At 41.4% G+C, this 14,783-nt stretch overlaps 1 protein-coding gene across 2 annotated transcripts in view; it reads left to right on the top strand.

Annotated features, from left to right (window-relative positions):
* LOC113029141 (voltage-dependent L-type calcium channel subunit beta-2-like) overlaps positions 1–14,783 on the top strand; it is a 68,450-nt gene continuing 53,667 nt past the window's right edge. Inside the window, exons 1-2 of one of the 2 annotated variants that reach the window (XM_026179809.1) lie at positions 1–485; positions 1,905–1,997. In XM_026179809.1, the coding sequence (XP_026035594.1) occupies positions 402–485; positions 1,905–1,997 (177 nt within the window). In that variant the 5' untranslated portion in view covers positions 1–401. The remainder of the gene's footprint in view (positions 486–1,904; positions 1,998–14,783) is intronic. The other variant, XM_026179810.1, reaches the window with a different exon arrangement.

Here is a 14,783-nt window from a genome sequence, read left to right as displayed (position 1 = left end):
CGCTTTTCAGTCGTGTTCATGCCGACTATCTGTTTGGATGCTTCTATTCATTTTCATCCCTTTGCGCTGTGAGGAGGCAGAGAGGTGTTGGCGTTGGATGAGGGCTCACGGAGCAGGAGCGCTCTCTCAGCTAGTGTAGGAAGGAGCGAACTGATGAGGGGGCTTTGTGATGCTGAAGGCTATAATATCCGACGACTCACATCATCACCATCATCTTGAACTCGCGAAAAACTACAGCCATTTTTCGCACAAGCTCCTCCTTTAACTCGACTCAAACTTGAAGAGCAGCATTAAACTCTTCAACACTACTATGTAAAAATGCGCTTTTGTCTCGGGCACAGCTGGAGCATCTGTACAACCCGAGAGGTTTTACCGAATATTCGCGTTTTTCAAATGGTGTGATGGTCGTCAACATTAGCCCAACCAACAGAGCAGAAACACCTCCGGACAAACACATGGACGCTCTGGAACATCCCATGTTACAAGTGAGTTAATTCATTTTAATTAAAGCTGACAGTTCCTGTTAAACTGACACTTTAAACCTTGGCACTGCACGCTGAGAGACGTCAAACAGCTCACCTGCTCTCAACCTGTCCGCTTCCTTTGCGCGTGCTGATGAGCGCAGGTGCCCTCATTAAAGTTTTGATTGAGGTTCGTAAGTCGCGAGGGCGAATCTTTATTTTTTGTTAATTTGTTTTTTGTTTTGGTTTGTTTTTACTTATTTGTGGGTCAGGTTTGCTATTTGGATATTCACGTTCAGGGACTGAAAATAGTTTGACATGTCGTATTAGTTTAATATCACGACGTTTTGAAGTAAGCTAGCCAGGCCGCTCGTCAAATTAACTCATATTTCCGGAAGTATTTCAATTGTAAAGCCAGTGGTAGAAATTACATATTTACGAGTGTAATGCAAAAAGAACTCTGTTCAAAGTACTGCTGTGTAAACGAAAGTAACTAAGTACTAGGTGCTTTAGCAGGTGTTTTGGCTGTTTTAGTGGCAGGTAAGCGGCATTTAAGTTTAAAGCTAGTGTAAAGTCTCAAAGAAAAAACATTGTAATGTCTAAAACATGTTAAAACGGGTTTTGTGTATTTCTGCAGGTAAAATAATGAAAAAATGATAATAAATTATATATAATTATATAATTGCTCTGTGGAGTAAAGTGAGTTTATTTAACACGTATAGTGATATCTCTGTTTGGTCCTGGGGTATTTGTCGAGGGGTCTCGACTGAGGGGGACAAAAAAAAGCAGATTTGAAATGAATTTCTTGCATTTCGTGCATTACTTTTCCAGGATGCCACTTTTGAAAAATAAGCTGTCTACCTACACGACTACCTAACCTCCTGAAACACGTCATAACATTAGACCTTAAGTGAAAACACTCAAATCTGTAATAAGTAAGAAACAGTGGAAGTCAGTGCTTGGCTGACACTGGCTATAATACTGACTGAATGCTTTGGTATAAAAAATTATTTTATGCTGGAAATGACTCACCAACTCCACTCAACTACGCAATGAAATTCATCAGTGAAGACGGAGGCTGTAATGTTGGAAGCAGAACTGGTCACTCAGATAACTTAAAATTGCTCTATTGGCTTTCATAATCACAGATAATCTTTGTCAGAAACAACCTTTTTTGAGATCTCACCCTGTACTTGGAGTTTTCATAGAGAAAACATATTGATAATGAAATTGATCTAACTACAGTTGCTGCATTTGTTGCTAAACATTAATGACTTACGAGTCTCATATTATTTTCTGCTGAATGCATTTTTGCACATGAACTTAAAATCTGTTATGGGGAAAATGTATTAGTTTGCATGGTCTTGTGTATATTCTTTTAAGATTTAAGATTTTAAGATTCCTCATAAACAGTTTTATCCTGTCTTTTTTTGTTGTCTCAAGTCTCAAAGCAAAGGAGCTCGGAGAAAAGGTCGCTTTAAAGGCTCAGATGGAAGCACCTCGTCCGACACAACAACCAACAGCCTTGTTCGCCAGGTAAGGGTGGTGATTTGAATTTTTGCTGATCTCGCCTATCGGTGTCTTATTTTTGTCATCTCTAAACTATCTGTTGGTGCCTAAAGCCTAAAACCAAAATAGTTTTGTCTTTGAAAAGGTACAACAAAGATGTAGCTGACCACGATAAAAGAGTACCATGAAGTATAATTCAAGTTCCTGGCTGCAGTTACTTCCCGTTGGAATCTAACACTTGTGTGTTTGTATAAATGCCTGACAGTAAATGCAAACTGGTGTAAGAGCTCAGGCTCAGTCATCATCATCCATCAGCAATAAGATGTGCATTGCGATGAAAGCCCTCTGTAAACACTGCTGGGTACAGTATGTTAAATGGAAGCCTCTCATCTGATATGCATCTTCTGTGCACTGAGTGCACAGCGACACTGTGACCTGTTATAAAGCAGACCCTGTGAGGTACACACTCAGCGAGTCTGGTCTTTGTTGAGCAGACCTGCAAAGGGACAGTATGGGCTGAGTTAAGGATGAACACTCCTGCTTAAATGTTTCTGCCTTTTTTGGAGGAGGCACAGATCGCCTCGTCTTTGGCACGGCAGCAGCAGAGCGACGGGAAGCTGGAGGAGGTCAGATCAAAATTGCACCTCCTAGGCTGCTGTCTACTTCATCTCACAGCCACAGAGAAGTTCTCAATGAGGCGCTGCAGCTCAACCGAAGCTGCTCAGGGAGAAATTCCCTGATTTTTTTTTTTTCTTCTTCCACCACCCTTGGGAGCTAATGTCCATTCCCACAGTCTTCTCCCCCAAATGAGGAGTTCCCCTTCAGTCAGAGTCATCGGTTAGCTTTGCTGCGAACGACTGTCAGTCTGCATCGTCATGTTAGGGAAATGAGAGGGCATTTGAGTGAGAGACAGAAAAGAGATGGTGTGGAGCAGAGGAATTATGCTTTTTGGGAGTCAGACAGTCTCTTTCATGCAGAGCAAAAATATCTTCTTTGAGATATTTGCTGCAAGAGGCCCCCAGAAATAGCAGACCTTCCAGTAACTTCACCTCTGTTTAGATAACAGTGTAAATACTGTTATTCAGTTATGTTTTCATGACAGCATTTTGTTCTGACCTTATTTCTCTTTGCCTCATGCTCAGTCATACTTACAGATGTATGAGAGTGTACTCTCTAAGTAGCTATACTCACACCACCACTCACACTCATGATCTCAGTGCCTTTTAATCAGCCTGTCATTTGATGTTGTCTTCACTGTTATTATTTAAACATGCACAACTGGATTTAGGATTTGGAAACCATCTCTCGGCGGGAAACATAACAACCCAGTGCCCGTCTGAGGTGCTGAACCATCCTATATTTAAAATAAAATTACTCTGTCCTTTACTGAATAAGCCTCAGACATGATTTGCCCGCACATGTTAGAGCACAGAACTAAGAGTATAAAGATCTCCCTTAACTGGTTTACCTGATAATCTAGTTGTCAGTTCTATTCAAAAACATAGCAGATCTAATCATTTTTATTATATCAGGTTTTTGAGGTGGAACTTGTAGAGTAACTGTTGCTGTAATGAATGTATAAAAGCATGTAAGGGTGTCAAATAAGTGACTGTCTCCTCAATAAATTACATGATCTCTTGTATATTTTCTGCCTCTCACCCTCCTGTTTAACCTGTTGTTTTTGTGCTTCATAATCCTTTTATACATGTGGGCGTCTTAAGAACATCTCACCAGGGTCACGGTGTGATCAAGCCAACGCAGCTCCGAGCATCAATACAGTCTCGCAGTAACTCCATGCAAACACTCCTAAATGACAGAATTACTCATGCTCTTACAGATAGAGAGGGCAGAGGGCAGATGGGGAGTAGTTTGAGTAGAGAAAGGATGAGAGACATTCTCTGCGGTCATGGTCTGATGCCTGGGAGGGGGAAGTGTGGAGGAGGCTGGGAAGGATGGAGGCTCAGGCAAGACCAGACCGCTCAGCCGTGGGAGTAGCGAGGTCGGTGTTTGTGGAGCTCAGCTCTCCATTGAGAAGGAAGAAGGGCAGAACTGTCATAGATTTGTTAGCAAACTTTACCACCATCAGGTAGACGGTTTATTTTTATTCATGTGAAGGTGGGCTGCTGTGTAAGCAAACATGCGTCACTGAGTGCAGATTGTTTTGTTTGCTTTGTCCCATCTTTTTCTGCACATGTCGAGGGGTCAAAACTTCGAATAAATAGTGTTGAGATCAGGATCATACAGTGCACTTGGGCGCCCTGCATAGAGTTCCTTTAACTGCCCAGACATTTACATCAGCCCGAGATAGAAAAACAGATGGTTCAGCATCAAGTTGATGAAAGCTGATACATGTTTGTCCACCTCGGAGTTATTTTAGGGATCAGCTCCTTATTTTTAGAAAATATATGTGGTGAGACTCAAAGAAAAGGTAGATGTAACTGAGTGGAAATAGTAGCTGGTAAACTTAGATTAGCAAAAGTATAAATAACAACACAACATGTAAAATCTGTAAAAAAATATTTTAGAGAAAGGTCATGTGTATGACAATTTTTTTCTCTCTGAGAAGTTGTCAGACAACTAGCCAAGACGTCACCGGCGCTGGAGTCTGGGAGTTTTACATGGATGAATATGAATCCAGGGACTTCTGGGCTTATGTGCTAAGCTGACTGATTGTGTGTTTGTGAATGACTAAGCAGGTATAATAAACAGCCAGCTTCGACATCATGAATTTGCGAGCCTCTTGACAATAGAGAATTGAATGTAGTCATTTCTAAACTTACAACTGGCGTAAGTGTCCACTGTGAGTGATCGTCCATTTGTAAACTGGCACTGTGTTTAGAGTGTCTGCTTTTGCTTAATGCATCCTGGGAAATCAGCCAGTCCTCCGTGACCCTGAATAATAATAAACTTTCTTTATATAGCACTTCTCTAAAAACAGAGTTAACAAAGTACTTTAGAGAGGGTGAGAAACAAAATGCAGAACAAACAACAGGATTAAATACTAGCAGAGGGATGGCTTAAAAGTGAGTCTATAAAAGCTTGGCCCAGTTAGTGAATAAAACAAAAAGACACAGACCTTGCGAGGATACTTCTCGCAGGTTATTTCAGGTTTTACAAAAACATTACTCTTTTTCAAACAAGCCAGGAAAACTGTCAGATGAGTTTCAACTCAGGGTGTCAGTCTGCCCTTTGCCTCTTGGGTAAAGATATGAAATGATTATAGATATAGGTTTCTTTGAATTCCTTTGACTTTATTGACTCCACTGAGTTGACTGGAGTGTAATCAGATGACAAATCTGCCTTACATCATGCTGATAGGCACATCGTTTTCGAGAATACAGTCATAAATGTAGAACTTTTAAGGCATTGAGATCTGAACTGCCAACCCACCTGTGTCCATCATAATGAAGAACAAACCTGCAAGTGCAACACACAAAGCTTTCTTGCCACTGTCTGAGCTACATCATTTTTATAGGCTGACACCACAAATTTACACCAAGGTAGCACAGAAATTTACATTGCATTATTTTTCCTCTCAGTATGGTAAATCACTGCCATCTATCTAGCAGTACAACGCAAGGACTCATACATATTAAAAATGTTTTAATTGTTGATAAAGTTCATAGGATATTTACACTTTACACTTTAATCTACACTGTGAAATCACCCACTGGTTTGCAAAGACCCATTTTGAAGTGTTTTCACCATCGTCATTGTGGCGATATCGTATTCTCCTTGGCTATCAACTGATCAAACTCAAGCTGTTAGCTCATGAGCATATCCTCTATTTTTAAAATTTACAAAATAGACTTAATTTTTATTCAGCATGGCCCAAAACAAGCAACTGATCATATAAACTAGTCAGCAAAGAGTTTAGAGGTCAAATCTCAGAGCCGTTTTCCCATATGCTTATAGGAGAGGAAATGTTTTTACAGAGCTGTTGCCCCCTGTTGGCCTTTAAAGAGAATGCAGGTATAAGGTGCTTCTCTGCTGACTTGTTCAGTCTTCTCTGTTTGGCTAATTTATGTTCTACTACTGTTTAAAAGCACTGCTGCCATGTTGGATTGTAAAGTTGGGGATGGTGGGGCTAATACTGACTGGGTAAATCTGACATGAGCAGCTGAAAATTTCAACTCTGGATTTTTGACTTCCTGCTTCAAATGTGAGTGTGGTAGAAAAATGTTTACTGGATATAACCTCTTGGCTCCACTCTTGTTAGTTGCCAATTAAAATAAGATATTCAGTCTTTATGTCATTTGTTTTCAATAGAAATTCAATATTAGAGAAAGCAGACAGTTAAAAATTGAAGAATAGATTCAATATAAGGAGCACCTGCTCAGGGGAGGATAATTTGCATGCGCCGGGTGAGGTGCTGAAATGATATACAGTGAAAAATGAGATTCAGTGTTTAGTAGTTGAGACTGTGATTTGCACAACTCACAGAGCATTATGTCATAATTAACCTACTGCTGCTTCCCACACTTGTTATGTTTATGTAAATGGTTGCACCAAGCTTCCCACTTCCCCTCTGTGTTGTCCGCCTCCTTCTGGCTCTTTCACCTCTCTATGATGTCTCCCACTCCCGTAACTTTCCACAGTATATTGGTACAGTTTGACCTGCTCTGTCTGTAGAGATGGATTTGCAGATGAAAGTCTGCGTGAATGCATGTGGTGAACACATAAAAACCCATTCCCATTCACTCAGTGATTGCAACCATTTTCCTTCTCATCGTTCCCTTTATTATTATTTTAGTCAGTGGAGAAAAGGAATGACGCAAAGAGCTCGTTATGGTTCTGATCAAATCTGACAGCCCGTCTGTTTTCATGCCATGGATATGTTACATATGCACTGGTGGTATGGAGTGACTGCCATTGGAAATCTCAAAGATCAATTGTAGCATTAACCCTGCAGACCTTTTCTGAACTTTAAGCAACAAATGTCAAGATTTTTCCAGTAGTAAATATTTCTGGAGAACAGTATGTAATGTCTGGCTTCAGACTGCAGTAATGTTGGCCAGAGTAAAATACTGTACTTGAGTGAAAATCTGGAAACAAAAAAAGCAACCGTAAAGCACTACTGCTGCTCAGTCGGCTGTTGCAGCAGTGCCAGACTGCCATCTAGTGGACAAACACTGTTATTGGGGTTATTTAACTGAGTGGAAATACATGGATAGCCAAATATGGTTGCAAAACTGTAAGTGATGTAACAGTATGATTTTTATCTAATAATACTGACACTGAAGCCACAAATGTGGAATTTATTGTTCAGTCTGTTGTTTTTTTAATAAGTGACAAGCGAAGGAACAAAGAGAAAGGCGCACATTGTTATCACTACATCAAAGCATGCCCTGCTTTCACAGTTGACCTGAATCCTCCATGCATCCTCCCACTCCTCAGTCCTGCTGATAAATTAATTTGGCAGTGAGCTGATCCATTAACCACCTAGTGGCCAAGGTCACAGCCCAGTTATTACGAGTGATCCTCATCCTCCACTCAAATAATATCTATCTAAATAGCAGGTACTGTATTAGATGAATCACGGATGAGAGAGAGAAAGATAAAAAGTTTTGCTGATCATGTTTCAACGACTGGAGACTGCAGGACATGACTGAAATTCATGAGAGTGCAAAATCCATCCTCAAAGTTGTGGTGTAAAACACAAGTGTCCATTCTCTTTTTTTTGTGCTTTAATCATAAGATGGATTCATTTAATTAGCTCCTTCTTATGCCTTGAAAGCTTGCTCTTACTGCCCCTATGATTGATTGAGACTGTCTTCTGCATAGTGATGCAGATCCGGGGGGAAGAATAGACACATCTCTCACTGTTACATTACTTTCATGATCACAGTGAGTTCCTAGTACCTAACAGTGTGTGCATGTTAACTCATGTAAAAGCAGAAACTGGTGCAGATTCTTGGGTAAAGTACCTCAGGTATGACTGCGAAGATGCATCCAGAAAGGCTGTAATGAACCCAAATTAAACTGGGAGTACTTCAATGTGGAGACCTGTTTCCCTGCAGTATTATCCATGACATCAGCAGCTGAGCGATTATTACCATTGAAGGGTGACAGCCTCTGACAGGCTAACTGATAGACATGATTCCCCTCTCACTGTAAGGTGCACAGCTCTGTGTTTATAATTGTGCCTTTCCATCACCGCAGACACATGTCAGCCTGTGAAATATTGGCAGTAAACTAAAAAGGCTTCAACGATAATAAAAGATCACGGCAGGTTTATGTTGTCAGACTTGAGGAGATGAATAGATACGTGTATATTATCACTGATGAGCACAAAGTTTCACAACAGGCCACACAGCATCAGTCCAGGGTGCAGGGTTATTGTGTAGAGAAATACTCTTTCTAATAACGTTTTAATATAACACTAATAGACATAGATTATGGCACAAATACACAAAGGTCCTCTCAAGGTGCTGTATATTGTAGGGTAAAATCCCCACCTCAGATAACGCCCTGTGAGCAAGCACTTTGTGACCGTGGGAAAGAAAAAGTCATTAAACAGGAAGCAAACCTCTGGCAGAGCTAGGCTCAGAGAGGGCCAGACATCGGCTCTGTCTAGTTGGGGTTTGAGGGGAAAGAGAAAATAAGAAAGAGAGGATATTCATGAAAACAGATTACTGAACCGTTTAGAAAAAGCCCCTGTTGACTGAATGCTCACTGATTATATTATAATGTGTTTTGTTTGTTCACACGGCACAAAATTGGCTGAATTAAAAAAAACAGAGTGAGGCAAGATAATTAAAGTCTTACTAAGCATGCAGATCTGAGATTACTGACATTTTCATTTAATTCTCCATGCTTGTGAGCGTATTACAGAAGACGTTGAAGCGATTATTTCATTAAAATATTCCTCGCATTAACATGCACTTTCTTTAGGATCTAAAACTCTCCCTCAAATATCCCAAAATTAAAACTTGTTATGTTGACGTGAATTTGCTTTTTTACATTTCTCATCAATAAAATTTCAGCAAAAAAAAAAAAAAAATTGACCTGGCTCTCATTTTAGCCCTGAAATACCCCATCTGTCTTTAGGTAAATCTTTTAAAACCTCAGTTAAAGCCAATGTGTTGGAGAATAAATTATGATACTTGACCTAATGCTTGATATTTTTATTTTCGTAAGTAGTAGGCGCCTGGAAAATCACTTGTGATTCATGGAGACAGAAAACTGGGTTTGTTTTTATCTTGACGCAGCACTTTGTGACAGCAGAAATCATGTTGTTATTCTACTGACAAACTGCAGCCTGTCCCACCTCAGCCTGTGAGTAAGTGATGATGTCTTCAACATCAGAATCAGCTCTGCACAATATAAGAATGGAGCAAACTAAAAAAGTTGAAGGTAGGTGACAATGGGGGAGGGATGCTTAAGCTCGGTTTATACATGTGCTCAGTGCTGTCCTTTATTATTAGCATGAAAGAAAAGCTCATTTGTTTTAGAATCTGTTTGGCTCCTCACTTTTTAATAATCTGCTGATGCAAAAGCAAAGGCTTCCCGTTTAAAATAAAATGAAATTATGTATTTTGGCTGAAATTAGTGTTGCTTTTATTGGCTTTATTAGCTCCAGTTGTAAATCTGTATTTTCAGGGAATCTTTGCTGTCAGTGCTCATAAAACTATATTTGCTACACCATTTTCAAAATACATTACTTTGATGATTTAATTGAAATCACTGCTGGAAAGGTTCAAAGTTAAAATCTATGTATCCAGCTGGCTTTGCAAGTAGAGATGCAAAAGCACATCCACCGTCATGCTGTATAATTGAATATTACCCGTGACCCACCCCTCTCTACCACAGTTGTCCTGTGGCATGAAGCGGGTATGTGCATTTATGGCTGACACAGCATTTGTGATGGAGTAGTGAGGCCGGATGTCCTTCTGGACTCAATCACCTGAACACAGTGGGAAAGGATAATAGTGGAGAGGAGGTGTGAGATGAGACGGGAGGGGAAAGAAACAAACACACCAGCTCTGCAGTCACACAAAGCACTGAACTGTGCGAGTGACTTCCCCCTGCACCACAGGCAGCGTTGTGCTGTTCCTCCGCTCGCAGCATGAGACACACACTGTTTCTGTTACATTAAAAGCACAGTGCAGTCTCTTCAGCAACCAGTAGCTGTCTCAGTGCCTGTCCTCACACAGAGAAAGTAAGAAGGGTAATCCAGTGCAAATGAGGACTGAGTCATGGCACAAGAAGAAATAAAGAAAAGGAGTGGAGCATAAAAAGTCAAGATAGCCACAGTGTGTGTGTCAAGCTTTTAAAAGCCGACTGAACCCTGGATGAATGAAGGAGGGGCAGGGAATATAGAGGATGTGTCGTCTATTAGGAAGCAAGGGACAGCGGTCAGTAAAGGACACTCAGAACTCCACCTCCTCCCTGTGCCAAGAAGGAACTTACGCGTGGTAATGAGTGGGTCTAAATCCACTAGCAGCTGAACCAGTGTGCCAGCCTGCAACTGTACGTCTCTGCCACAGCACAGCAGCGCTGCAGAGGATTTGGCAGCACAGAGGCTCTGCCAGAGCGTGCACAGATTTTGGGGTGGGGTAAACTCAGATGGACACTCTGCTGCAACAGTCTGGAGATGGGTAGAAGAGGAGGAAGAAGAGCAAGGAGTATTTGAATCGGACTTTTGAATCTCCAGAGTTTCTGAGTAAGGGGGCAGATAAGGTGCACACGTGAGGAGGGGTGGACAGAAGTAGGGGGCAGGTGTGGATACGACAGCCCTCTGCTAACTCTTCCATCAAGGATCCCTGCTGTCCTCGTTATCTGCTTTGCACCTTTTGGTGGTCCACAACCCTGTGGGCCAAGTCTGAAGGCATGGACCGAGGCTGAGTAGATGCTGCTGCCTGACAGGGAGTCTGTGAGACGGCCGTCAGTTCCTCCCCTCCCTGGTCCCCTTCATGCCGTGCTGTGGTCTGGGCCATCGCCGGAGAGCAGAGCTTCCATATGTGAGTTTGTGGCTTTGATGCTGATTTATCACACAGGATAGACTACATGTAATAGTGAGAGAATGAGAGGCGATGAAGCCTACAGTTGCCAGCATATGTGCAAAGACTAATTGTTTCAGGATGAATAATTCAGAGGTTATTTGGCAGGTGTTTCCATGCATGCACAACTTTACTGAAAATGTCAACGCTGCTTGAAAGCACCAGTCTGAAGAGTCAGTGGATGCCTGCCAGCTTTTTCCCTCGATGTTGATCACTGTTGTCTGCTGCTGTAGATCTCTATCCAGAAACAATCCTGAGTGCTGCAGGATTTAACTGAAATATTTCAGTTGCCTGAACTGACCTGACAGTTTTCTGCAGAGCTCTGTTTTCACTCTGCATGCTGCCAGACATGATAAATGTTTTATTCCATATTTATTCCAGGGTTTGGAGAGAGAGCTGTGAGGTGGTAATGTTTTTGAATGCTGTGGGTTCACAATGCAGGCACATGCTCTGTTGACAGTTTGACTTTATTGGGTTTTGCTTGTATTTCTTGCATCTTTTATGTGCTAGTGTCTGCAATCAGAAGCTCATTACAACGAGTCTACTGTGGCTGTTCAGCTTAATGAAATGCAGTGAGAGGAAAATGTGGGTGTTTTTCTTCTAATAGCTATGACTCCGAGATGGAAAATTTGATGACACATGCATTTATTTCTCTACTGTCCTGTGCATTCTTAATTTTGTCAGTCAGCCTCAGTGGGTTTTTGTGCACTCCTTTATGTACAGCACAAAGAAAGGGAATGTCTTCTGCTTTTTGCAGCCTCCAGTGTTCGTCAATAGAGCAATGTAAAAATGAATCATGTTTTCCCTCTTCCACAATTCCCCAGTACTGCAGAAAAAGACAAGCATTGCATTTTGCCACTAGATGGCCACATTTCACTTTTGAGTCTTCCACTCAAATACATACTGTACATGCAGATCTGTCTTTTATGCACAGAGAGAAAATGCCTCACCGCTATTAAAGCCCAAAGATAAAGTTTTCATGAGGTAGACTTTTTTTATATAATTATCTAAAATGAGTTATGAAGTCATCCACAGATCTGAGATGGTAACTTGTTCGCCTCTGGGACAAAATGTCCTGAGCACACAAAAAAACGTCAGAATGACGAAAACTGTGACATCTAAGCACATAAAAGTCTTAACGGCAGTGTGAAGTCATCCTTGATTTTTTTTTTACAGGAGTAAATATTCAATCTTCAGACAGCAACAGTCAACTATACCCATGTGTTAATCAAAAATGGCATTTTTGAAGATTTGCTTCTTTGTGTCATGTGAAAGTAAACTTCATATGTGGGTTTCCAAATGTTGGGCAGGCAAGGTTTACACTTTTTAGACAATGAGTAATACATTTATTGGAAAAAAATTATACACAATTACATAATTGTTTGTTTTATCCCAATTTAGCATGAAAGTAAACCTGAAGTTTCATGTGAACACGGGCTGCCAGAGCAGGTGTAAGATTGTGGCGGTGAAATATATAATAATAGTACACTAAATGTTACAGACTTGACTTAAACTGAGACAACAAAAACATGTTTCAGTAGAATATTTAAAAATATTTTTTTACTTTAAATTTGTGCTTAATTTAAAATGTCCAAAAGAAAAGAGAAACCTGTATCAGTGCTCTAAAGGAAATCTTCATGAGTACATAAATAAATTAGTATCACCCAGTTGTTCCAAAAAAGAACTCATGGGTTCATAATTCATTATGTGATACTTTGAGCAGCAAGTAATACACCAGTTGTGTCTTCTAAATTCAGCCAGAAGCAGCCTTCTCTCATTCAGAGAGCTCTTTGAAAAGGGTCCAAGGCATTTGGGCCCATTATGATTATTATTGTCTGTCTTGAAATGCTTCTGAACTGGAACAACAACGTTATCGCAGATATTATAGAGAAGGAAAAAATGCCAGTGTGCTCCTGTGCACATTGCTCTAGTTTGGTTACGCAGTCTGGTTTTGTGTGACATGCGCTGCAGTAGGCTGGATCAACATTTACTGTACAACTGAGTAAGCTTTAATTTAACTGATGAGTGGATTAGTGTAGGACCAGCTGTGGAAACGCCACACCGGAGCATCTAAGCCCCATGTGTGAGGTGTTTGCATGAAAACAAACCATTCGCTGTGGTGGAGTATCACTGGCAGCATGTGTTTGTGTTTAATGACTGTGCACAAAGTAAGCATGGGGAAATTAATATAATGAGTAGAGTTTTTGGCAGAGGGCGGTGCAGCGCTGAACTTTAGTGGACCCTAGCTGCCGTGACACGCCACTCTTTCTATGACACTCCTCTCACATGTTTCCAATATGGAGCACCAAACCGCCGTTTTACGTCTGAAATGGGGCGGAACACAATTCTGCTCTCGATGGAATGTGGAGCACGGAGACCTGGCCGGATGGGACTCCGTCTGACAGAATGAATAGCCAGCCTCAGACACTCCTCACGGAAACTCAGTTAATTGAAGACAGCAGGGCCTACTCCATTCCACCTTTTGTTTTCTAGGCCTTCTTGCTTGCATGATGCAGCACCAGTAGCTAGTGACATCTGAGGAAACCAACCTGAGTTCTTTTCCTGCAGTAGAAATGCTGATAAACTCTTTAAAGGTACATGTGAAACAACGTAGCACAGTTTCTTTTCTATAGTCAGTGTATCGTGAGGCGCATCCAGGTGTGTTTCGATATCGGGATTTGGTGGGAATATTAATGCATTATTCATCTGCCAAAAAAAGTTATCAATGAATTTGCTGTATCTTAGTTTGTATCTACTCACTCCCCAGCCATCAGGATAACAAAGAGAAAACAGATCACTTTTTCATGTGGAGAAAAAACAAAACTACCTACTGTATCAGGACAGATAATCTGACAGTATAACAGATAACATAAAAGATGGGCATAGCCTTTATGACCACCTCTGTGTTTTGACGCCAGATGTGACAACCAAGTGCTTGATCTGAAACTGCCTACTTACTGGCTAATGATTTTGGATTAACAAGTTATTAGCCGGTTAGCATGTCTTGAATTATCCTCCTTTGTGAAATCTTAAAATTACCATAATTTACAAAAAGGACTTCATGTTCTACTTGACAAGATTTAAAACTAGCAATTGAGCACATAAGGTCATCAGAAAAGTCTTTGCTGAGGTAACGGAGAGAGGAAGAAAGGAAGCTGTCAAGTCGCCCCCTGGTGTAATTTATAAAGAATGCAGGTTTAAGACACTTGTGCGTTTTTCGACCTGGATGCAACATCCATCTGGAAGACCATTTGATGGATTATGTGAATGTATAAGGAGGCAAGGTATGCTAGCAGAGGGGTGATACAACTCACAACTAGACTGTTTAAACGTGCCTTTGTCTGATGCTATAGTAAGAAGTGACCACATGTCAGATGACATAGAGGCTGTTTTGTGCCTGGACACAAAATATACACAGTGGACACTGACCTAATTGTTATTGACAGCTCTCTGAGGCTATGCAGCAGTGCTGTGAGCTACCTGCTAACTTTAGCATGGTACCAAGTTAACAGAAACACTGCTAATGTGGTGTGGTTTTTGATACTCCATCCATCCATCCATCTTCATCCGCTTTATCCGGGGCCGGGTCGCGGGGGCAGCAGCCTAAGCAAAGAGGCCCAGACCTCCCTCTCCCCAGCCACCTCCTCCAGCTTATCCGGGGGAATACCAAGGCGTTCCCAGGCCAGCCGAGAGATATAATCTCTCCAGCGTGTCCTGGGTCTGCCCCGGGGCCTCCTCCCGGTGGGACATGCCTGGAACACCTCACCCAGGAGGCGCCCAGGGGGTATCCTTGTCAGATGCCCGAACCACC

Source organism: Astatotilapia calliptera, chromosome 9, assembly GCF_900246225.1.
Source record: "Astatotilapia calliptera chromosome 9, fAstCal1.2, whole genome shotgun sequence".
Taxonomy (NCBI): Eukaryota; Metazoa; Chordata; class Actinopteri; order Cichliformes; family Cichlidae; genus Astatotilapia; species Astatotilapia calliptera.
This window is presented reverse-complemented; position numbering and strand designations above follow the sequence as displayed.